The sequence below is a fragment of the Mytilus trossulus genome, chromosome 4 (genome assembly GCF_036588685.1).
Source record: "Mytilus trossulus isolate FHL-02 chromosome 4, PNRI_Mtr1.1.1.hap1, whole genome shotgun sequence".
In the NCBI taxonomy this organism is placed as follows: Eukaryota; Metazoa; Mollusca; class Bivalvia; order Mytilida; family Mytilidae; genus Mytilus; species Mytilus trossulus.
The window spans coordinates 53,378,512-53,401,219 of NC_086376.1; the positions used below are offsets into that span (position 1 = coordinate 53,378,512).

General features: G+C 31.4%; 2 protein-coding genes across 2 annotated transcripts in view; both read left to right on the plus strand.

The window, feature by feature from the left end:
• The first annotated feature begins 1,148 nt into the window (after positions 1–1,148).
• The window catches only part of LOC134716670 (leucine-rich repeat-containing protein 9-like), a 33,935-nt gene continuing 12,375 nt past the window's right edge, over positions 1,149–22,708 (plus strand). The window contains exons 1-5 of the mRNA XM_063579676.1: positions 1,149–1,186; positions 1,530–1,661; positions 2,311–2,496; positions 3,052–3,175; positions 4,420–4,546. Of these exons, the coding sequence (XP_063435746.1) occupies positions 1,149–1,186; positions 1,530–1,661; positions 2,311–2,496; positions 3,052–3,175; positions 4,420–4,546 (607 nt within the window). The remainder of the gene's footprint in view (positions 1,187–1,529; positions 1,662–2,310; positions 2,497–3,051; positions 3,176–4,419; positions 4,547–22,708) is intronic.
• On the plus strand, positions 4,607–21,608 carry LOC134714342 (uncharacterized). Its single transcript, XM_063575581.1, has 20 exons — positions 4,607–4,622; positions 7,207–7,380; positions 9,127–9,379; positions 9,823–10,001; positions 10,390–10,572; positions 11,002–11,257; positions 11,629–11,792; positions 12,249–12,425; positions 13,027–13,279; positions 13,675–13,838; positions 14,126–14,311; positions 14,889–15,141; positions 15,478–15,641; positions 15,909–16,088; positions 16,441–16,699; positions 18,227–18,390; positions 18,882–19,049; positions 19,770–20,025; positions 20,793–20,956; positions 21,421–21,608. The coding sequence occupies exons 1-20, from the start codon at positions 4,607–4,609 to the stop codon at positions 21,606–21,608; spliced, it is 3,801 nt and encodes a 1,266-aa protein (XP_063431651.1).

Consider the following 22,708-nt stretch of genomic DNA (forward strand, 5'->3'; position numbering starts at 1 on the left):
AGTGCCTGTGTGCATGGTTTGTATATTCATCAATTCTAACCGTAAAATGAATTAAAAATAGTATATAAACTCTTACACTTGAATGATTTTGTTTTATTCAATTTACATAAATCTGGATTTAGTTGACTTTTATTTAGAACTTTTGGTTTCTGATGCTTTATCATTTCGTAATTGATTTGGCCTTTCACTTTTTCCAACTGATTTCGTTTTTGATGAAACTGTTCTGTGTTTATTAGCGATGTTCTCGTTATGGTACGCACACACGCCCGTGCGTTCGATGGACGTTTCCTTAAACACTGGCTGAGTCTTGTTATCATCATAACTTTCCCTCAGCTTTTCAAAAGAAGCCGAAAACATGCTTCTATTCAATATTTTTACCGGACATTCACTTTCGTTTTATTTCAATGTATATATGTTATGATAAATCCCGAGCAATGTGAAAATAATATGACACTCGCTAACTGAATAAACGCAATGAAGATCGAAATGTTTACAAAAACACGTGTACCTATTGAGCAATGGAAAACTCAAACAGGGACCCATTTCAGTTACTTGATCTATTTTTAGAACGACAGGAAATTTCCAATTATAAATATTATAAAAATAGTTTACGCGACGACTGTAAACAGATAAGGGTAAATAACGCAAATGGTAGCCAATAAAAGGATTGAGAACTCATGGTTTTGGCATATTATTGGGTTTTCCGTTGAATTAATTGGGTTGTTGAACCCTTCAATGGACAATTGCATTGGGTTTTCTATTATTTGTATTGCGTGATCACGCAAATACGCAGCTTATCTGGAGCTCTGACTGAATTACTCTCTGCTTACAAAAAAAGCATCCCTTTAAAAATTTTCAATCGACAATAACGAAAGCTTAAGAAATAAACATGACAGATAATAATTGAGGGCAGTATAGGAATGAAGATATTTAATGTATTTGTACGAGATATGGCCTGCTCTCATGCAACTTTTTGAATACTATTATCTAGTATCTTAGAACTATGCATTACCTTCATTCTTGTTGACACACTTTGCAGAATCCACCAATTGTTTTTTATCAATTTGTATTTATCCTATATATGAATGAAATTTTTACTACATTTATACATAAAGCAAAAAACAACTAATCAGTTATAAATGGGAAAAATGACAAAAATCAGAAAGGAAACAACTAAGAAAATTAAGTTGTTTAGAATAGAAAAAAGAGAATGAAAATGGGAAATGTATCATAAAGACAAAAACCTAACCACAAAGTAGAAAACAGCCCAAGGCCACCAATTGGTCTTCAACGCAGCTAGAAAATCCCCCATATGGAGAGCAGCTGAACAATAAGGGATACTAGTTCAGGGAAGCAAACAAAACATAAAAATTAACCTGAATTAGAAAAAAAACATAGAAGACTAACAGCAACTAGAAGTTTATTATATGTTTAAAAAATTATAGTACAGCATGTTTGTTATAATGGTATAAATGGATACAGTAAAAAGTTTTGTATCTTTTTGATAACGTTTTAATTTATTATTACAGAATTGAGTGTTATTACAATGAGGCCACTGCTAGAATAAAGAAAAGTGCTGATGTTATTGTTAATAGAATGTTGATAGAAATAGAATCTGGAGGAAATGTCCGCTTTGAAGAGGGTTCTCCTACAGATATCTGGTAAGAGAGAAATGAAAATAATTTAGAATTTTAAGATACTTAAGTTGCTTAACTTTTTGTAAAATTTTCTCAAAGATAAATGCAGTATATGTTATGTGTAATGCATTCACAAAGATTTCATAGGTATTTGACCTCAAGGTTCATCGAACAAAACCTGTTTCATTGGCATTTTCTCAATTTTAATTGTTGTATCATCTTCTTACAGCTGCCAAACAAAAAGTAGATTTCTGTTTTCATGAAATGCTACTTTATTTCAAGTTTTCCCATACTATATGTAAACTTCTCTAGAATAATATTGAATATGCTACAGTAAATAATTTACTATTTTATAGAAATATACATTGTAGAATCCAGGTCACTAGGGAACCAGATGGAACTGTATATAAATTTAAAGTTGATTTTTAATGTTACAATTTTTTTCTATCTAGAATTTATGTTTGTCTTACTGATAATCCTGATATCTCTTTGTCTTACTGATAATCCTGATAACTCTTTGTCTTACTGATAATCCTGATATCTCTTACTGATAATCCTGATATCTCTTACGATAATCCTGATATCTCTTACTGATAATCCTGATATCTCTTACGATAATCCTGATATCTCTTACCAGGTTTGTCTTACTGATAATCCTGATATCTCTTACCAGGTTTTCATCATGTCCTGATTTGGTGCTGTCCAGATTTTGTGCTAGTGATTATAAGGATCACAATGTATCGGGAATCAAAATCCACAGGATAATAAGAATACACAACAGGATGTTACGGACATGGTTTGACGATATCTTGTCTTCCATTGTGGATGATCCTGATGGAGAATACTATCCATGTAACAGGTAGGTATATATGAAATAATATTACTTGTAGGAAAAGGTTTCTAATGTTTTGTTGTGGTTTCATATTTATGTACAAGACAGTACACAAAAACATGGTATATCATCCACATAAATTGAATGTGATCAGTATTATAGAAGTTTAGAAAGGAATAATTATTCCACATAAAAAAGAAGTGATATATGTCATTCTGTTCTTTGTTCATCTTATGCGTCAAACCAGGCTTGAATTTATTTTGGCCTTATTGATTTTATTGAGTTAAAATTGGGTTGTTATACTTCAAGAGAACTGGCTACAAAAAAGCATATGATATATACTCATATCAACAAGTCTAAATTTAAAACAACGTTCAAACCTATGATTACGTTAGATAAAAACAGCAATTTTTATATGTGGCATGTAAAAACAAATTACGTTGTAGAGGTGTCTAAATACTCATATATATATGTTCTAGTATTTTAAAGCATGGAAAATACAATTTATTATATTTTTAAAAGTCATCTATATTTAATTTAATAATACATGCTACCATAGCTTGATTTATTTTATTATTTCAGAAATACAGGCTACAGAAAGTTGTTAGAATATTTATTTTGGATGCAGGACCCACAGTTATCTAATGGTGCTAATGAACAAGGACATTTGTTAGAGGAAGGTTTCCTAGAGGCTCAAACATATAGTGTAAGTTAAATTTCTATGATTTATACTTTTTTAGTAGTGTTGTCAATGGTTAACTGGTTTATAACCGTTTGAACGACTGAATACCAAAAACGCTACTCGGTTAACCAGACTTTTTTTTCAATTTTGATAGATATGATATAAATTTGAAATGAAATCATTAAATAGTTATGTTGTCTATAAAAATTGTTGATGTGGTTATTAATTTGACAGATCAATTATCCAGTAAATTGATTGCTATTATTAATAAAAAAAATATAAAATTAATTAGAACCCTTATCTCTCAGCTCAGGGCAAGATCTTAAGGAAACATAATTAGTATATATATTTTGTTAACAGTAACTTTAAATCAGTTATACGATTAAGTTTTCCCCTTTACTTTATTATTTCATTTTTGTTCTTATATTGTGTAGACCTACATTTTAATGTGCAATTTCCGTCGTGCAAGGCTTTGTCATACTTTAAACGATATGCTAACTCAAAAATGGTGAATTGCAAACCTATGTGAATGTAATCAGTGTATACTTGATAGTAGGAGTAACAAGCTTTGACTTAATCATTTTAAATTGAAAAACTCCACATTATTTTCAGAGACAACAAGAGAAAATGAAAGAAACATCAGTTTCAGACATATTAAATTCTACGAGATCAAAAAGTTTTTCTTTATTTTTCAATCTGAAATTAGTACAAACACTATAGTTGATATGGTGTATTTGATTATTAAAAGTCAAACCTCACCAGGAATCTTCATAAACAAGCATTATAATACCAAAGGACACTGAACTTCAATTAAGCGTATTATAAAAATGTAAATGTATGTCTCTGATGGAAGATTGTCACATTAACACTCATACCACATTTTCTATATATATATATATATATGTGTAGGGTACTAAAGATAAGGCCTTCAAACATCAACATAAACTACCAGTTGACTGGTTAATCGGTTGAACGATTATCCGAGTAACCTGTTAGGCAAAAGTGTACGATTTGACAACACTATTTTTTAGTGTTAATTTTTTATTGCCCCCTCTATTCCAGGGGGCCAAATTTGTGGATCTTTATGTATTTAAAAATGCAGGTTTTTATTTTTGTGAAATTTATCGCATTGCAATAAAAAAAACCATCTCAAAGACCTCAAGTTACAGTGATACTTCTATAGCACAAGTCCAAAACAGAAAATACTTGAATTAGGCAAGTTATATGTCATTAATTTTTGTTGACTTAATTTTCTTTCTTTCTTTTAGGATTTGGGAAGAGATGGTGCTGTTTCTCTTAGTAATAGTTTGAGTTTAGCAGATAGACATCGGATAGAACATTTAACCAAAAATGGCAAGAATTCAGATTATAGTGATTCATGTCCATTTAGATATGGTAAGTTAATACTCAAACATCATAATCTTATTGAATGTTTATCTTCATTCATCTTCTGAAATGTGCAATATATTTGGTGATTTTTTATACGACCGCAAATTTTGAAAAAAATTTCGTCGTATATTGCTATCACGTTGGCGTCGTCGTCGTCGTCATCGTCGTCGTCGTCGTCCGAATACTTTTAGTTTTCGCACTCTAACTTTAGTAAAAGTGAATAGAAATCTATGAAATTTTAACACAAGGTTTATGACCATAAAAGGAAGGCTGGTATTGATTTTGGGAGTTTTGGTCCCAACATTTTAGGAATTGGGGGCCAAAAAGGGCCCAAATAAGCATTTTCTTGGTTTTCGCACTATAACTTTAGTTTAAATTAATAGAAATCTATGAAATTTTGACACAAGGTTTATGACCACAAAAGAAAGGTTGGGATTGATTTTGGGAGTTTTGGTTTCAACAGTTTAGGAATTAGGGGCCAAAAAAGGGCCCAAATAAGCATTATTCTTGGTTTTCGCACAATAACTTTAGTTAAAGTAAATAGAAATCAATGAAATTTAAACACAATGTTTATGACCACAAAAGGAAGGTTGGTATTGATTTTGGGAGATTCGGTCCCAACAGTTTAGGAATTAGGGGCCAAAAAGGGACCCAAATAAGCATTTTTCTTGGTTTTCGCACCATAGCGTTAGTATTAGTAAATAGAAATCTATGAAATTTAAACACAAGGTTTATGACTATTAAAGGAAGGTTGGTATTGATTTTGGGAGTTTTGGTCTCAACAGTTAAGGAAAAAAGGGGCCCAAAGGGTCCAAAATTAAATTTTGTTTGATTTCATCAAAATTGAATAATTGGGGTTCTTTAATATGCCGAATCTAACTGTGTATGTAGATTCTTAATTTTTGGTCCCGTTTTCAAATTGGTCTACAGTAAGGTCCAAAGGGTCCAAAATTAAACTTAGTTTGATTTTAACAAAAATTGAAACCTTTGGGTTCTTTGATATGTTGAATCTAAAAATGTACTTAGATTTTTGATTATTGGCCCAGTTTTCAAGTTGGCCCAAATCGAGGTCCAAAATTAAACATTGTTTGATTTCATCAAAAATTGAATAATTGGGGTTCTTTGATATGCCAAATCTAACTGTGTATGTAGATTCTTAATTTTGTCCAGTTTTAAAATTGGTCTAAATTAAAGTGCAAAGGGTCCAAAATTAAACTAAGTTTGATTTTAACAAAAATTAAATTCTTGGGCCTCTTTGATATGCTGAATCTAAACATGTACTTAGATTTTTGATTATGGGCCCAGTTTTCAAGTTGGTCCAAATCAGGATCTAAAATTATTATATTAAGTATTGTGCAATAGCAAGTCTTTTCAATTGCACAGTATTGTGCAATGGCAAGAAATATCTAATTTCACAATATTGTGAAATAGCAAATTTTTTTTTAATTAAGAGTTATCTTTCTTTGTCCAGTATAGTAAGCAAGAAATATCTGCAAGATTTTTTTTTAATTGGAGTTATCTTTCTTTGTCCAGAATCAACTTAAATCTTTGTTATATACAATATACAATGTATATTCACTTTTTACTACCAACTGATAAATTTAAATAATCTTTACCATTCAGTGATAACAAGCAGTTTTTTTACATCTTAATATTTTATGATGTATTTAAATGAGTAGTAATTGTTGCAAACTCCATTAGAATATTTTAATTGAAATTAGTTTTGGAATAAGGGAAAGGGGGATGTGATTAAAAAATTGGGTTCAATTTTTCTCATTTGAAATTTCATAAATAAAAAGAATTTCTTCAAACATTTTTTTGAGAGGATTAATATTCAACAGCATAGTGAATTGCTCTAAGAGAAAACAAAATTTTTAAGTTCATTTGAATACATTCATTCTGTGTCAGAAACCTATGCTGTGTCAACTATTTAATCACAATCCAAATTTAGAGCGGAATCCAGCTTGAATGTTGTGTCCATACTTGCCCCAACCGTTCAGGGTTCAACCTCTGCGGTCGTATAAAGCTACGCCCTGCGGAGCATCTGGTTGGTTATTGTCTTGAATATTATTATAGATAGAGATAAACTGTAAACAGCAATAATGTACAGCAATAATGTACAGCAATTTAAGACTCAAAAATAGGTCAAAATGACCAAAATGGTCAATTGACCCCCTAAGAAGTTATTGTCCTTTATAATCAATTTTTAACAATTTTCATAAAATTTGTAAATTTTAACTAACATTTTCCACTGAAACTACACGGACAAGTTCATTATAGATAGAGATAATTGTAAGCAGCAAGAATGTTCAGTAAAAGTAAGATGTACAAACACATCACAATCACTTAACACAATTTTGTCATGAACTGTCTGCTTCCTTTGTTTAATTCACAAATACCAAGGTGAGCGACACAGGCTCTTTAGAGCCTCTAGTTTATTGTACTTTAAATTCAGAAACTATTTTGTTCATTTATTATTGAGACTGTTAAACAATGAACAAAAAAAATTGCCAAACCTATGCCTTTGCATTTTTTGCAATAATAAGAATACTTTAATCATATTTGCATCTACAGTATTTCTAAATGTAAAAAGATTAAAGATGACATTTATGTACATAAGTTTATTGCATTTCTCATTTACATAAATTTGCATATTTATTTTACAGCATTTTCATTGGACAACTTTTTACTGGCTGAGAATCAAGCAAAGGTTGATCCATTACCATCAGCGACAACAACTAAACTGTTACAAGATACTGGAATCAGTGACTACCTTCAAGTAACTGCATGTGATCATGCTGTCCTACCTTTCACCACAGCTACCGGCAGACTGAATGATGGTAAGACCATGGCTCAAAGTTCACAGTTTTTTGTCAGAATATTTATAACCATTTTCAATTGTTATTTTAATTTTCCACTTCAATTATGTGAACTTCATTTTTCATGTGATATATCTTAAAGTTGCAAAGTAATCAATGCAAAATTATGTTTTGTTTAAGTTTTTACTCATTGAATGACATGATAGAAAAACTATAATGACAAAATTGGTAAAAACAGAATTGAACGAAAAAGATGATAAGTTTTCATCCTATGCATACTTTTGTGGCCTTATTTTACAGTTCAAATTACAACATTGAAAAATAATTAAAAAGGAAAAATGCTGTTTGAAATTGAATATAATGGAGAATATGTAAATAGAAAAAAAATTCTCTTAAGGGGGCTCGCGGATTTAAATCATTTTTTTTAATTTAATATAGGATTTCACTATATTTTTCTATAAATGAACTTTAATAGAAAAATGAAATAAAAAAATGGGGTCACATTTCATTTACGCTCACAATCTGCCTTCGAAAGAAGCATACATTTTTGTAAATGTTCTTTTTTTCTGTTGAACTAATAGGAGAAATAGCGGTAATATCTAAATAAAAAAAGAAATGAATTACAAAAATCGCTTAAATTTTAACATTATTTAGTTTATGTACAGCTTATTCGAAAACAACAATAAAAAATATAGGTCACCGATGAGTTAAAAAACATATTTCAATTTTAATGCAAAAAAATGGCATTATTGCACCAAAGGGAGATAATTTGGAGCTTTTTCAATGATATCTACATTTTAAAAGTCACCTGGTGACAAAAGGAATTTTTTTTTTGGAGTGATTTTTGTACCATATGATAAAGTTACAACTACTAAAGGTAATAAATAAAATTTGTAATGAAAAATTAAAGTTTATTTTTTTTATGGCCTCGTTATGGCCCCGCAGCGAAGTTGTTGGTGACATATAGTTTTACCCTTGTCTGAAATTCTGTCTTTCCATCTTTCCGGCTTTCCATCTTTCCGTAATTCTGTCATTCCCTCATTCCACAACAAACCATTATACAGTTTTTTTCTAAACCCCTTCAGATATTAGGCTGATTTTTTATATGTGAGTTAGACATGATGAGTTTCAGATCAAGATTAAGTTTCAGTCCGCTCCACTATTTTTTGCCAAAATTACTGGCTTTGGACTTTGAGAAATTATTGGAAATCAGTTATATGGACTTTTTTTTTAAAAGCCTTCAGATATTTGGCTGATATTTGGTATGTGAGTTAACCATAATGAGTGAAAGATCAAGTTGAAGTTTCCTTCTGCTCCACTAATATTTGCCGAAATTACAGGCTTTGGACTTTGAGAAATTATTGAAAATCACAGTTAATATACTGACTTTATTTCTTAACCCCTTCAGATATTGGGCTGATTTTTGGTATGTGAGTTAACCATGATGAGTTATAGGTCAGGCTTAAGTTTGGTTCTGCTTTGCTTATTTTTGCTGAAATTACGGGCTTTGGGCTTTGATAAATTATTGAAAATCACAGTTATACGGATTTTTTCTCTATTCACCTCCAGATTTTGAGCTGATTTTTGATATGTGATACTACCATCATGTTTGAGTCCACATGTGTTTATATTGAAATTGCAGATTTTTCAACTTTTTGGGACGTGGCCATTCGTGTTGCTTTGACACATCTAGTTCAGAAAATCTTTTACCCGCTAGCCTCCTTAAATGCAAATGTATGAATGCAAGAATACAAATTTATTTTTCAGAGTGTGGTAAACTTGAGAACTCTATTACTCTACCAGCAGACGTGTCAGTAAACATCCAATCAGATTGTACCTCAGTTACTATGTGTTCTGACATTGGATATATTGACAAGAAAATCCAGTCTACAGTGAAACTGGATCCCTGTACATATGAAATCACTCTTGGCATTGAGACAATGGAGACTACTGTATCCTTGTTACAGTTCCAGTGGGGAAAACCACAATCTTTTGCCTTACAAGGAGGACTAAGAATGGAGTAAGTTCCTTGCCTCTGACACTAATTTGCGAAATAGAGACTAAGTACGGTAATATTAGGGCGAATAGTTTTAAAGTATTGTAGGGATTGCTGTTTAAGATGTTGTTATCTGCTAAAAGGAATATAAAATCAACAGAAACAATAAGTTGTTGCTGATTGTGTACATTGTTATTATGAAAACTGTAATAACCACCTTTTTAGTCTTAACTGCAATTTAATTCCAACTTTTTACAATAACGGGTTAGGATGATTCCACTTTGTAGCATGAAGGACACTTTATACCAAATTGCATACTATCCAGAAGACACTTTGTGGAAACAACTTTGTGAATTGTAAATTTTTTACATGAAGATTTTTAGATTTGCAGGGCATCCTGATCAATTAGTGCAACCCATAGTAATTCTAGTTTTATCTTTTTATTACCTTACTTATTTGTTTTCCAGCTATGTGATCCATGATTTAACCAGTGAAGGAATGTACCTGGTATCTGTTGACATGGGTCTGTGTATGGAGACTTCAGACAGAGACAGTTGTGATGTTAAACATACAGTGTTAGATAATGTTAAACTGGCAAAGAAGTCCTGTAATTGGAACAATGGATTTGCATTCTCTGGAAATCCAAGTAAGAAAAGTTAAAGTTTTGTTATAATGGCTTTCATTGGATTGCCTTTAACCAATGATTCATTTTTATTTTTTTATTTGTAATTTAAAAAAAAACCTTAATGGAGATTTTATACATCCTATAGGTTTACATGTACATTTTTTATGTGAAATATGACCATTAAGTTTGTCAATAGTTCCAGCATTGCTTGAAGAAAAGCATTTGTTAACATTACAATTTGAATTAAAACATATGTGGAATGAAAAGAATTCCAACGTAGAATCATTTTTTTTTATATCAAAAACAGAAAGGACTGTTTGATATTTGTTCTTAAATGATCCTAGTTTTATGTTGGATTTCGACACATTCTTCTTTCTAAGAAATCTGACAATATTTTTCATTATTTTAGGTTTTGACTTGTCAACCTGGCTATCAACTAACAGTTATACAAACTCGATTCCACTGTCAGAACTTGTTGTCATCGAACTTGAAAGATACTTACAGTTTGAAGATTATCTACAGCCTAGCCACTGTGTGGCATCTGCTCCACCGTTTACACCTGTTAACTCTGAAGGCTGGGCTTTTAGTTCAGGTAAGATTATATACAGCCTAGCCACTGTGTGGCATCTTCTGCACATTTAAGTTAGCTGAGAATATATACCATATCATGCCTTTACTTAATATAAAAACCTAGCATGTTCTGTATCTTATAAATCAATCAACATTGAAGTACTTCAATACACCCACTTTCAAAAATAAAAAATGATGAACAAATATATATTTTTTAAATTAGTAATGCATGCATTGTTTGTTCACAGTTCTACCTACATCAGTAAACATGTAAAATACTTGATGGTATTTCATTAGAAGATTGCATTGTCATAATTCAACTTTTGTCTTATTTTTTGGTTTAGATATTTCTAGTTGTTTTAATAAATTGAAAAATTATTAGCCTGAGTGGTTTGGTCTTCAATAATGTCCTCAAAACGCCTGTCTGTAATTGTATGTATTTTTTTAACAGGATGTCAGAATGCATCAACACTCACAACATTGCCTGGTTCGGGTATTGTATGTAACCTTGGTGACAGCTGTACTAAAATTGACTGCTGTGTTGACATTGCCAAGTTAGATACGACCTTCAGAGTTTATGCTGACCTTGATGTGTGTAGTAAGGAGTTTACAGTTGGTGTAGAGAATTTCAACAGGACTATTTCCCTGTACAGTTTCCAGTATGCACAAGAGGATACTTTCTCCTTTGGAGGACTTGTTAATATCAAGTAAGAACTATATTTACATTGAATATGAGACTTCATTTCATCTTCTGTAAAACTGTCATTTTATATTTTTTAAGTTATTTCAAGTTATAATCTAATGTTTCTACCAACTCCAACACTAATAAAGTATTATTTTATTTTATTTTAATAGCTCCAATTTGCATTGAAAAAAGGACAAATAGTTATCAAAATTTATGGATGAAAATTACTGAAAAGGATATTGACAGTATTTAAAAAAAAGTTGAATAAAACACTTTCTGTTCAAAAAGATTGTTTTATTTAATATATGCTGCTTCACTCAGTGTCTGGACATATAATATTACCTTCCTTCCAAAATCCAGCAGGTTTTAAGTTTCATCCTCCCTATTTTTCAGATACAAAGTAGTGAACTACCAGAGTGAGAGAGTGTTTGTAGTCAATATGGACATTGAAGTATGCTATTCTGCTGCTGGGCCTTGTGCAGTACAACACACAGTTTTGACTGATGTAAAGTTACCCAAATCTTCATGTAACTACAGCCAGCCATATGCCATTCCTGGTTAGTACAGTTAAATTGAAAATAAACTTTCAATGTTTTGGAATAATGGCTATTCCAGGGGGGAAATTGTATGAGAGGTTTTGACAACAATTGATATTTCTTTCTTTGGGTGGTAGGGTGGACACATTCATACAAATGTGTTATAAAAAAAATTAGAAATTGCTGGCAGGGGTATAAAAAAAGTGTTGTCCTACCCCACATGCATTTTTCCTGGAACTGCCCTAATTAGAAAAAATTGAAGAATTTTTAATTAGTGAATGTTTTGTACTTTACAAAAAGTCATTCATTTCCTGCTTTTTAATAAGGCTACTGCATTCTAGAAGCTGGAGACCTTGAAATAATTTCATTTTTTTTTCTGCTGGTTTTTAAAAGACTTTAAACAAATTGGAATTTTTATATGCTTTTATCTAAATCTAAATTGTAGTACTTGTACTGATATTTTAATGATCTTTACAGATTTCTCATTGGTGTCTTACATGAGTGAGTTGGATGTTAACACAAATGTCAATCAGTTACCAAGTTGGGCCGTTGACTTACTGATGGAAGAATTAGGAATATCAGGTTTCCAGAAAGATCCTCAGTGTGATTTGTCAAGTTATTCTGGAGCTTTGTCCAATGGATGGAATTCAACAGGTAAAGGTTTTTTTTATCTGAAAAAGTAATCTTTTGCTGTACCTAAACATGACGTTTAGAATCGGCAACAAGAAATAATTCAACTACAAATTGTACTTATCTTGTGACTAAAACATGAAGCCTTGAAAAGCAGCAGTTTTAGTAATATAAGGTTGCCATATGTTTGAAATCAAACAGTTAAATGACTTCATATTAGTATTGAAAAAATAGAAAAATATCTAATGTATACTATAATCAAGAGTATGCAATAAAGTTTTGAGCTCAATCAAAAAAAATGTATCCAAACACATGTAATAGAATGTATATATTGAAGCAAAAACTTGTCTACTTGTACTTGGATTCCTAAAAATGTGTCCAGGTAGTATGAAGGCATTCTTGCCAGAAATTACCTTGTGAATGAGCACTTCAACCAATTTACTCAGTGTGTCAGCCTAGTTCAAAGAAGGGTTCCTATTCCTTCCACATTTACATGGGTCAAATATGCATGTAATTTTTGCCACATGATGTTTATTGAAAATTTATTATCTTCAACATATAATTTGTAAAATTGAGAATGGAAATGGGGAATGTGTAAGTATATTTTTACCAAAATACTTTCCAGCTTGTGGAGAACTTATAACACTACCACAGTTACCAGCCTATACACGATGCAGGTTACCAAGTTATTGTACTGGTGCCCAGTGCTGTTCTAACATTGGTTATCTTGGGAGAAAGTTGGAAGCCTTTGTCTTAGTGGATCCATGTAGCTACTCTGTCAGTATTGGACTGGAGAAAAGAAATATCAATGTTACATTACTAGAGTTTACACAAGGCAGTTGGCAAACAGTCACTTTAGGCAATCTGCTTAGATTACAGTAAGTATGTTAGAGATGATATAAATAAGAAAAATATTTTATTCAGTCAAATGTAGAAAATTAAACAATTTAAGTATTTTCTAATGGATTTGTTTTTACAATTGCAACAACATCTCATATTTTAGAACCAAAGAGAAATTGATATGTATGAAGTTATACCATTTCTAGAATCAAATATAAAAAAGAAGATGTAGTATGATTGCCAATGAGACAACTCTTCACAAGAGACCAAATTATACAGAAATTAACTGCTATATTGCTGTACGGCCTTTAACAATGGGCAAAGTCCATACCACATAGTCAACTATAAAAGGCCTTGAAATTAAAAATGTAGAACAGGTCTTTTAAGAAAACATTATTTCATCATGTTGAACATCATTCATATTTTATTATAGATACAAAGCAGAGGAGTTGACAGCTGAGAAGGTTTACTTGTTGTACATGACCATCAGTATATGTTTTGAGACTGTTGGAGATTGCCGTTATACTTACACTGTATTTGATGGAGTAAAGATTCCTAAACAACCTTGTGACTGGACAGGAGGATACGCTATACCTGGTCAGTAGAATGATGTGTATAACACTTGACACATGACAAATTCTTTTATGACTTGCTTTTGTAAAACTGAGATATGTAAAGGAAACTTTAGTTTTTAATATTTATTAAAACAATGCAAGAATGTTGATATTATGTTACTTAACAGCAGATGTTCCAATTTAATACTTGAAAGCAAAATGGTAAAGAAAACGGGCACAAAACTACTGTTCCACATCCTTCAGGAAAATATTTTTAGATTATCGACTTAAACTGTTTGAATTAAAAAAATGAATTTAAATTTTGTTTAGGGTTCAATTTGAATTCCTACTTGACTGGATTAGGATATTCCACAAGTACACCACTGAACTCGTTAGTATCCTCACAACTCTTGGAATACCTGGGAGTAGCCAGTTTACTGAAAACAACAGCTGATCAGTGTCAAATGTCGGATCCAATGTATACATCTCCAACTAATGGCTGGACAAAAGATGCAGGTAAATAAAGTAAACTGAAAGGAGGTTACTTATGTAGTTCAACTTAATACATTTCTTGCATTAAAGAGTTATAAAGACTTAACTTGACACTTAAGTTTGAGAATTGAAATAAGCCTGAAAAAAATTTGCCAATAAATACTTTCCATTGTAAATTTAGGTATAATTGTCTATTTCAAGCATATAGGTGAAATCATAAATAAATCAAAAATAAATCTTTTCACTTGCATGGTTTTCTTAAACTGAGAAATGCTTTTATTGTAATAAAACCCAGCTGCTTTTAAGCTTCGTGCACACATTGTTTGGTATCAAGAGACTCAATTCAAGAGAATTCAAAACTCAAAAATTTGGTTAAAGAATTTTATACTATGCCATTTTTGCATGAAAATTATACAAATTAATAAATTTGTGCTTTTGATTTACAAAGAGTAGAGAAATGATTGGAAAAAGACTTAGCCTAGACTTATAAGTTATATGTGTTTCAAATATAGAGAACAAAAATTAAAACTTTGTAACTTCCCATCTGTGTATTTTCACATCTATTTTAAACTAAGTACATTTTTTGTTGATATATATACAGGTTGTACATCAGCAGTAGATCTACCAACTCTAGGCAGTAACAGTGTTTGTCACTTATATGATACCTGCACTGGTATATCATGTTGTCTACATTCTACAACTGTTGATAGAAACTTCAATGTCTTCCTCAAACTGGATCCCTGTACACAGAAACTTGACATTGGTATAGAAAAGTATCAGTTTGACTTTTCACTCTATACCTTCACATTTGAGACGACACAGTATTTCCATATAGACAGAGTTATTGAAATTGAGTGAGTACATTTGTTCTTTCTTTCATTTGTGACAAAGTGTAATATTTTTTTGCATGTACTATTTTTCTTATGAATATATTATGCATCAAAGTTTTCCAATTTACTTAGATTACTTAGGTACTGTAACTGATTGATTATTATATTAAGCTTGAATAGAAAAGTTATTATGGAGTCTGCACTCTTTCAATCGAAATGTATTATTTTGAACATTTTAAGACTACATTGCATATTTTTCATCTTTAATATAGATATGTTATTATAGTTTTACTCTATAAATATAAATATGAAACACTTGCAAAAAAAATTTTCATGTTTCATATATTAATTTCTTAATAGGTACAAAATAACAGATTTGGTTGGTGAAATGGTGTATCTTGTGGATATGAAGGTCAAGATTTGTTTCAATGACCCTTCACCATGTGACCTTCAAGATACAATAGTGGTTAATACCAAATTACCAAAGATGGTGTGTCCATGGTTTAGAGGATACCCAGATCCAAGTATGAAAAAAATATTATATTGCAATTAAATTCATCTGTTAAAGATTGATCATTTAGAGTTATTAAGCTTTAATTAGAATTAATCCTTTGAATTTATAAATAAAATTTATAAATTGAATATGAAAATAGCTTGAAAGTATTTTTAATAACTAAAATTTGATTTTTTTTTATTATTCAAGGACATATTCAAGGACATTGCAGAAAAAGTTTGATATTTGAAGGACATTGCAAAAGAAGTTTTAATATAAAAGTACCTTTATATTTCAGGTTGGTCCCTTAATCAGTGGTATTTGGACAATTCTTTGACACCAGGGTCTAACTTAGACTCCTCTGCGGTCTCATCCCTGATGGAGTCATCACAGATAGGAGAATATTTACTCAGTCCTATGGTATCTAGAGTTGACCCCTTTGGTACATATGCAGCAGCCTATCTTGGTTGGAGTTCGGGTAGGTGTTTGTAATAAATATTGTACTACTTAAAAATTAATAAACTGACTTAGTTAGTGCTGTTAAATACATTAATTGGGATATATGGGTAAAAGAAATATTATAAATGTTGGAAAACCTGGTGGGGTTTGGCTATGAAAAGATTAAGGGACAACCTACTGCAATTTGAAAGATCACAGAAGTTTATTTGTCTGTAAAATGGGTCTTTTTACCTAAGTGCATTGGTTTGGTGGATTAATAAAGTTATTCAAAAGAAGAAAAAATCAAAACAATTACAAGTGGGTGTATAATAAATCATTAGAATGATACCCAAGCCTATCTATCAATGACAACATACAACATTACATTTCAGAGTGTACTGAGGCCCCTGTAACTCTCCTTCAAATGGACCAGTCTGTAATATCCTGTAATCTAGAGAGCACCTGTCGTGGATTGAGTTGTGCATTAGATGTACCATTCATCAGTAAAACATTTGAATTCTATATGAGACTAGAGCAGTGTGACTACATGCTGAAAGTTGGAATTGAACGTCAGCAATATGAAAGAACACTTAAAGGATATCAATGGGGAGAATGGACTCATGTTGACCTAAATGGAATTTTGAAAATGAGGTGATTTAAAAATTCTTTAAAGTATTTTTTTAAGGGTTTGTTTTTTTACTGAGGCAAATTAAAATAATTACTTAAATTTTATAATTTGAGAAAAATTATAACTAATAAAAATCAGTGCTTTTTTTACCAATTCTGTATGTAGTAAATATTAACTTTGACGTACCAGATTGAGAAATGTCCATCAAACTCTTATTATTATGAAAGATTTAGGATGGGAGAATTATGTTCTTTGACATGGTATAAGTTTCCTTTGTGTTTTTCACATTGCATGTTGTATTATTAGCCGTAGTGGTTTTATACAAAACAAATAAATACAAACTGTCTACAGTATAGTATAACAAGCATTCCTCTATCACTTACATGCATATGTCTTTGGTGTAAAAAGTATATATGTATAATACACATCCAAATCTTTTGTTTTATTTTAATTTGTATCTATGAGGGTGACTTTTTAGAAGGAATACTTTCAGGCTTTGTTGCTTAGGCCAGGATTTTTTAATTTGTTGGTTTACGGATCCGCCGACCCGATTTTGCCGATTTCCAAAATAAAAATAAAATCGAATTTTCAGGCTTTTTTTTATTCTCGCCGACCCTAAGAAATGCATTATCCCTGAAAAATAATTAAAATATCCTTTTTTATGAAATAAAATGCATTAATCACTAACAGAAGTGATGACACTTTCTGTTGTGAAAAATTAAACTTTCAGTTTACGTTTCTAAAAATAGACAAATCAATTATTAATGACCTTGAAATGTTGTTTGCGCAAATAATTTTGCGGAACGAAACCTGTGTTTAAAATCAATTACACAATAAGTTCGTTTCCCTTATTTGTCACCAGTCCGTAAGATGCATGTTCTCATATAAATAGACTTGTCCAAATGTGGACAGGTGGAAGTTCAAGACATCAAGTTAAAATACTGAATTTTAACAAATCATTTGATATTTTCATGTTTTATAGATAATGAAAAATATATCGTCCATTTGGATAAAAAACGGGAATGCATGACAACAGATTATTTAACCTGATATTCTCGTTCTTCCAATGGACGAGTCTATTACGTTTTTGACACGTGTGTTGAAACTTATTTTCGTACGACGTTTTTACTTTTTTTTTCTTTATCAGTTTTCGTGCTTATTATTTTTCACCAAGTTTTGATTAAAAGCTAAGTCAAATAACTGACGTGAATCTGTTTTTCTTGTTTGTGAATTGACGATTTAATTTCGTCTTTGTCAGTGTACCCCCCCCCCCCTTTTTTTACGGGAAATTATTAGACAATGTCATGCGATGTTTACAGCTGAGCAATAATAATTATCAAACTAAAATTTAAGAACGATGAAAAAATAGTATGACAAACATATATTAGAAAGGTGAAATATATTTTTATTTTGCATATCAGTTTTCTGTCTTGAAAGATCTTTTTTTTCTTTTTTTTTCCGACCGACCGACCCGACTTTTTCATGGAGAAAATCCGTAAACCAACAAATTAAAAAACCGTGGCCTTAGATAAATTGAATTATTTTTCCAGTTTTGTTCTCCATGACTTGTATGCTGAGCCTGCATTCTTGATTTCTATGAAGCTGAGTTTATGTTGGGAAGCTAACCAGCCATGTGGAACTGTTTACAATATTTTTGATAAAGTCAGGCTACCAAAGAAAGTGTGTGACTGGGACAAGAAGTTCCTACAAAACGGTAGGTATTCAAAAAAAAATTTTAGTCTCATAAATTCATACTATTAGCTGAAATAAATCAAATAAGACTGACAAAAAAGATATAGGCTGATTATTTGGTGTTTGTCTGTTCATCACTAATGTTTTTGATGAAAATTCCATAAAAAAAGTGATGGTCCTATTTCGCATAATTTAGTTTTAAAAAAGTGGTTCCAAAAAGGATACTGTTAATTCAGAAATTATTGTGTGCATTTATTATTTAGATTTTTGAAAATTGCAAAGGTGCATACAGATATATGTATCAAATTCAGAATGTGTGTTCTTAATATTTTGACACTTACCAAATCCCATCATAAGCATTAATAAAAACCTCAGAATATTTCGGAATTTACTGCATTAAAGGATACAAGAGAAAAAGTTGAGCAGAATAACTTGAAACACAGGTATACCTTATTTTAACCTGGTGACAATTTCTTTGATTGTCTATAAAATACAATTATGTTTTTGTTTCAGACTTTTCACTCACTCAGTATAAGACTGACAATAGTATTTCTACGCTGGACGATCATCATGTGTCAGATATTCTACGCTTGACTGGTATTTCACAGTACATGAAGAGGACCCCATGTAGTAGGACTGCAGCTCCTTACACAGGGGCTGATGCAAATAATTGGAAAAATGGTGAGTGAAAGCACTAGTTCAAAAAAAAATTATAAAAAAACTGGAGGATATTTAAAGCAATTTTAAACAGAAATATTTGAATCCATTTTTTAGATACAGACAAATACCCAGTAAGTAATGTAATAAATAAACAAATGGTTTCAATTATTAGTTATAAACCTTGAAACGTTTACTTGGTGTGAGCCAAGGATCTGTGTTGAAGGCCTTACTTTGACCTATAATTGGTAACCTTTAAAACATTGTGACTTTGATGGAGAGTTGTCTCATTGGCACTCATTACACATCTTCTTATTCATGTTGTATTAAAATAAAAATAATATTTGTACTGATCTTGGATGATAATTTATTGTTCTGATATTCTCCCTTTAAATTGACCTGATGATTATTTATTGTTATGATATTCTCCCTTTAAATTGACCTGATGATAATTTATTGTTATGATATTCTCCCTCTAAATTGACCTGATGATTATTTATTGTTCTGATATTCTCCCTCTAAATTGACCTGATGATTATTTATTGTTCTGATATTCTCCCTCTAAATTGACCTGATGATTATTTATTATTCTGATATTCTCCCTCTAAATTGACCTGATGATTATTTATTGTTATGATATTCTCCCTTTAAATTGACCTTTCAGCATACAGATGATTGACAATCACCTTCATAAAGCAGCAATCTCTAAACTGTACGACACATGCAAATATTTTTTATTTTTAGATTGTGTTGATCCTGTTGGTTCTTTATTAAATTTGGGTAGCGATACCACATGTCACCTTGACTCATCTTGTACAGCTGTGGATTGTTGTGTGGATTCTACAAGCCTCGGACTGACCTTAAACGGATATGTTCGACTGGATCCTTGTAACTACAAAATATATATAGGACTGGAGGGTATTGATTTAGACTATACACTCATCGACTTCAGTTTTGGTACAGTGCAACATTATGCCATGAACGAAGTTTTTAATCTAGAGTAAGTATAGCAAGTAAAAGTTTGTCACATATTTTGTTCTCAGATTCAGAGTTAAAATAATCAAAATATTGGATTTGGTTCCACAAATTTTGTACTACAAGTACTGATTTAGGTTTTATGACCAAGAGTCTGGGTGTTCATCCAATCCATATTGTATTTATTTGTAATTTTTGTGTTAGATGATCTAACAGCAGATAAAGTATATTAGGTCCGAGACCACAATTGTCGTCCCTTGTTATATATAGTCCCTAGTGTTAACAGTGGGTTACTTGCCAATAATTTTTATACCCCTTCCAAATTTATTTCTCCATGTTTAATGCCTCAAATTGTAAGTAGGGGGATGAAATTACACTGTAAAAAAATTTGGGTCCAGAATTTTACAGGAAAGTAGTGATTTGGTCCAGCTGAAAAAGGACAAAAATTAGCACTTCGGAAGCTGTCAAAAGATTTCAAGACACCCTAAACACAAAATTGTCCATATTTTGAGTTAGAGACGATGAAGTTTTCTATAATTTTGATATAATTTGTCCCAAAAGTAGTACAGCACACTTTAAAAGTTTCATTGAGAAAGCGCAGGTGGGATTTTTTTAATTTTCATTTATTTCCTAAAAGAAATGCACTACGAATTAATTGTGTTCTCGGACCATATGTTGTTTCTATGAATATATTATTTTGTCTAGAATCTGGAGGGGGCCGTGTGAAGTGTTTACCAATGAAAGCAATTTCACCTTCAGTGCTCACTAGTGCTTTGATTTTTCTAATTTCAGTTTTGTGGTAGATGATTTAACAGCAGACAAAGTATATGTTGTTTCTATGAATATATCAGTCTGTCTAGAATCAGGAGGGGCATGTGAAGTGGTTACCAGTGTATTCCAGGATCACAGGTTACCAAAAGCAGAATGTGATTATGATTCACAGTTTGTCATTCCTGGTAAGTAAATCAGGCCTCACGGTCATAAAACTTTTGAGCATGCTTTTTGTGTTCAGAGTACTTAGCAAAGTTTTATGCCTTCAAGGCCCTGATTAATCCTTAAGGTGTGTTTGTATGTATGAGTTTCCAATGATTTTCTGCCTATGACGTGGCATCATCAAAAATCGAACCATAGAAAATCTTGAATTGAAAGTCATTTGGTTAACCATTTGAAAATCCTATCATGTGAACAGAATCCTGTCAGTTAACCTAAAGAAATAATGTCAGTACTAAATGATTAGTATTTATTTGCAAAAAGTATAATGTGTTACAAATGAATACACAGTTTGCCTTCCAAAAAAGTTTTATTCATAGAATTTTTCACACATTATTATAATCCTAAATTTACATAAAATAATGTTTTTCTCTCAGATTTTATTTTGCAAGGTATACAACAGGTGTTTAAAATATGGATTTGTTTTCAGGATTCAGCCTGAATGAATACTTAGATGATAAAAGTGTACCTACAAACAGTGTACCCCTGGATATCCATACTATTGCCCAACTGCTGCATGATACAGCTCTCGCACCTTACATGATGGACAATGCTTGTGATCAAACTGTCATACCATATTATCCCAATGATAAAGGATGGAACAGAGGTAAGAACTAGATATCATTGAGATGGGAGCCATCTCTGTGGGCCCCGCTGTCAATAACGTGGGGTAAATAAGTTGTATGGATAATCTGATATGAAGCATTATTTGAAGTTATTACATAGTCTCACGTGTGATTTTAAGTTAAAACTGATAAATATTCTCAACTTACTTTCATAGTATAATAGTGATATGACTGCATGATGTGAACTCATTGTTGACTACTCTAAGGTGACTTCTGGATATATGGATTGATGTTTGAACAATATTTTCAAAGGTGCTGCCCAACTGATATTTGTCACATATTTTTATACGACCGCAAATTTTGAAAAAATTTTCGTCGTATATTGCTATCACGTTGGCGTCGTCGTCGTCGTCGTTGTCGTCGTCGTCGTCCGAATACTTTTAGTTTTCGCACTCTAACTTTAGTAAAAGTGAATATAAATCTATAAAATTTTATCACAAGGTTTATGACCACAAAAGGAAGGTTGGTATTGATTTTGGGAGTATTGGTCCCAACATTTTAGGAATTAGGGGCCAAAAAGGGCCCAAATAAGCATTTCCTTGGTTTTTGCACTATAACTTTAGTTTAAGTTAATAGAAATCTATGAAATTTTGACACAAGGTTTATGACCACAAAAGAAAGGTTGGGATTGATTTTGGGAGTTTTGGTTTCAACAGTGTAGGAATAAGGGGCCAAAAAAGGGCCCAAATAAGCATTATTCTTGGTTTTCGCACAATAACTTTAGTTTAAGTAAATAGAAAATAATGAAATTTAAACACAATGTTTATGACCACAAAAGGAAGGTTGGTATTGATTTTGGGAGTTTAGGTCCCAACAGTTTAGGAATTAGGGGCCAAAAAGGGACCCAAATAAGCATTTTTCTTGGTTTTCGCACCATAACTTTAGTATAAGTAAATAGAAATCTATGAAATTTAAACACAAGGTTTATGACCATAAAAGGAAGGTTGGTAATGATTTTGGGAGTTTTGGTCCCAACAGTTTAGGAATAAGGGGCCCAAAGGGTCCAAAATTAAACTTTGTTTGATTTCATCAAAATTGAATAATTGGGGTTCTTTGATATGCTGAATCTAACTGTGTATAGATTTTTAACTT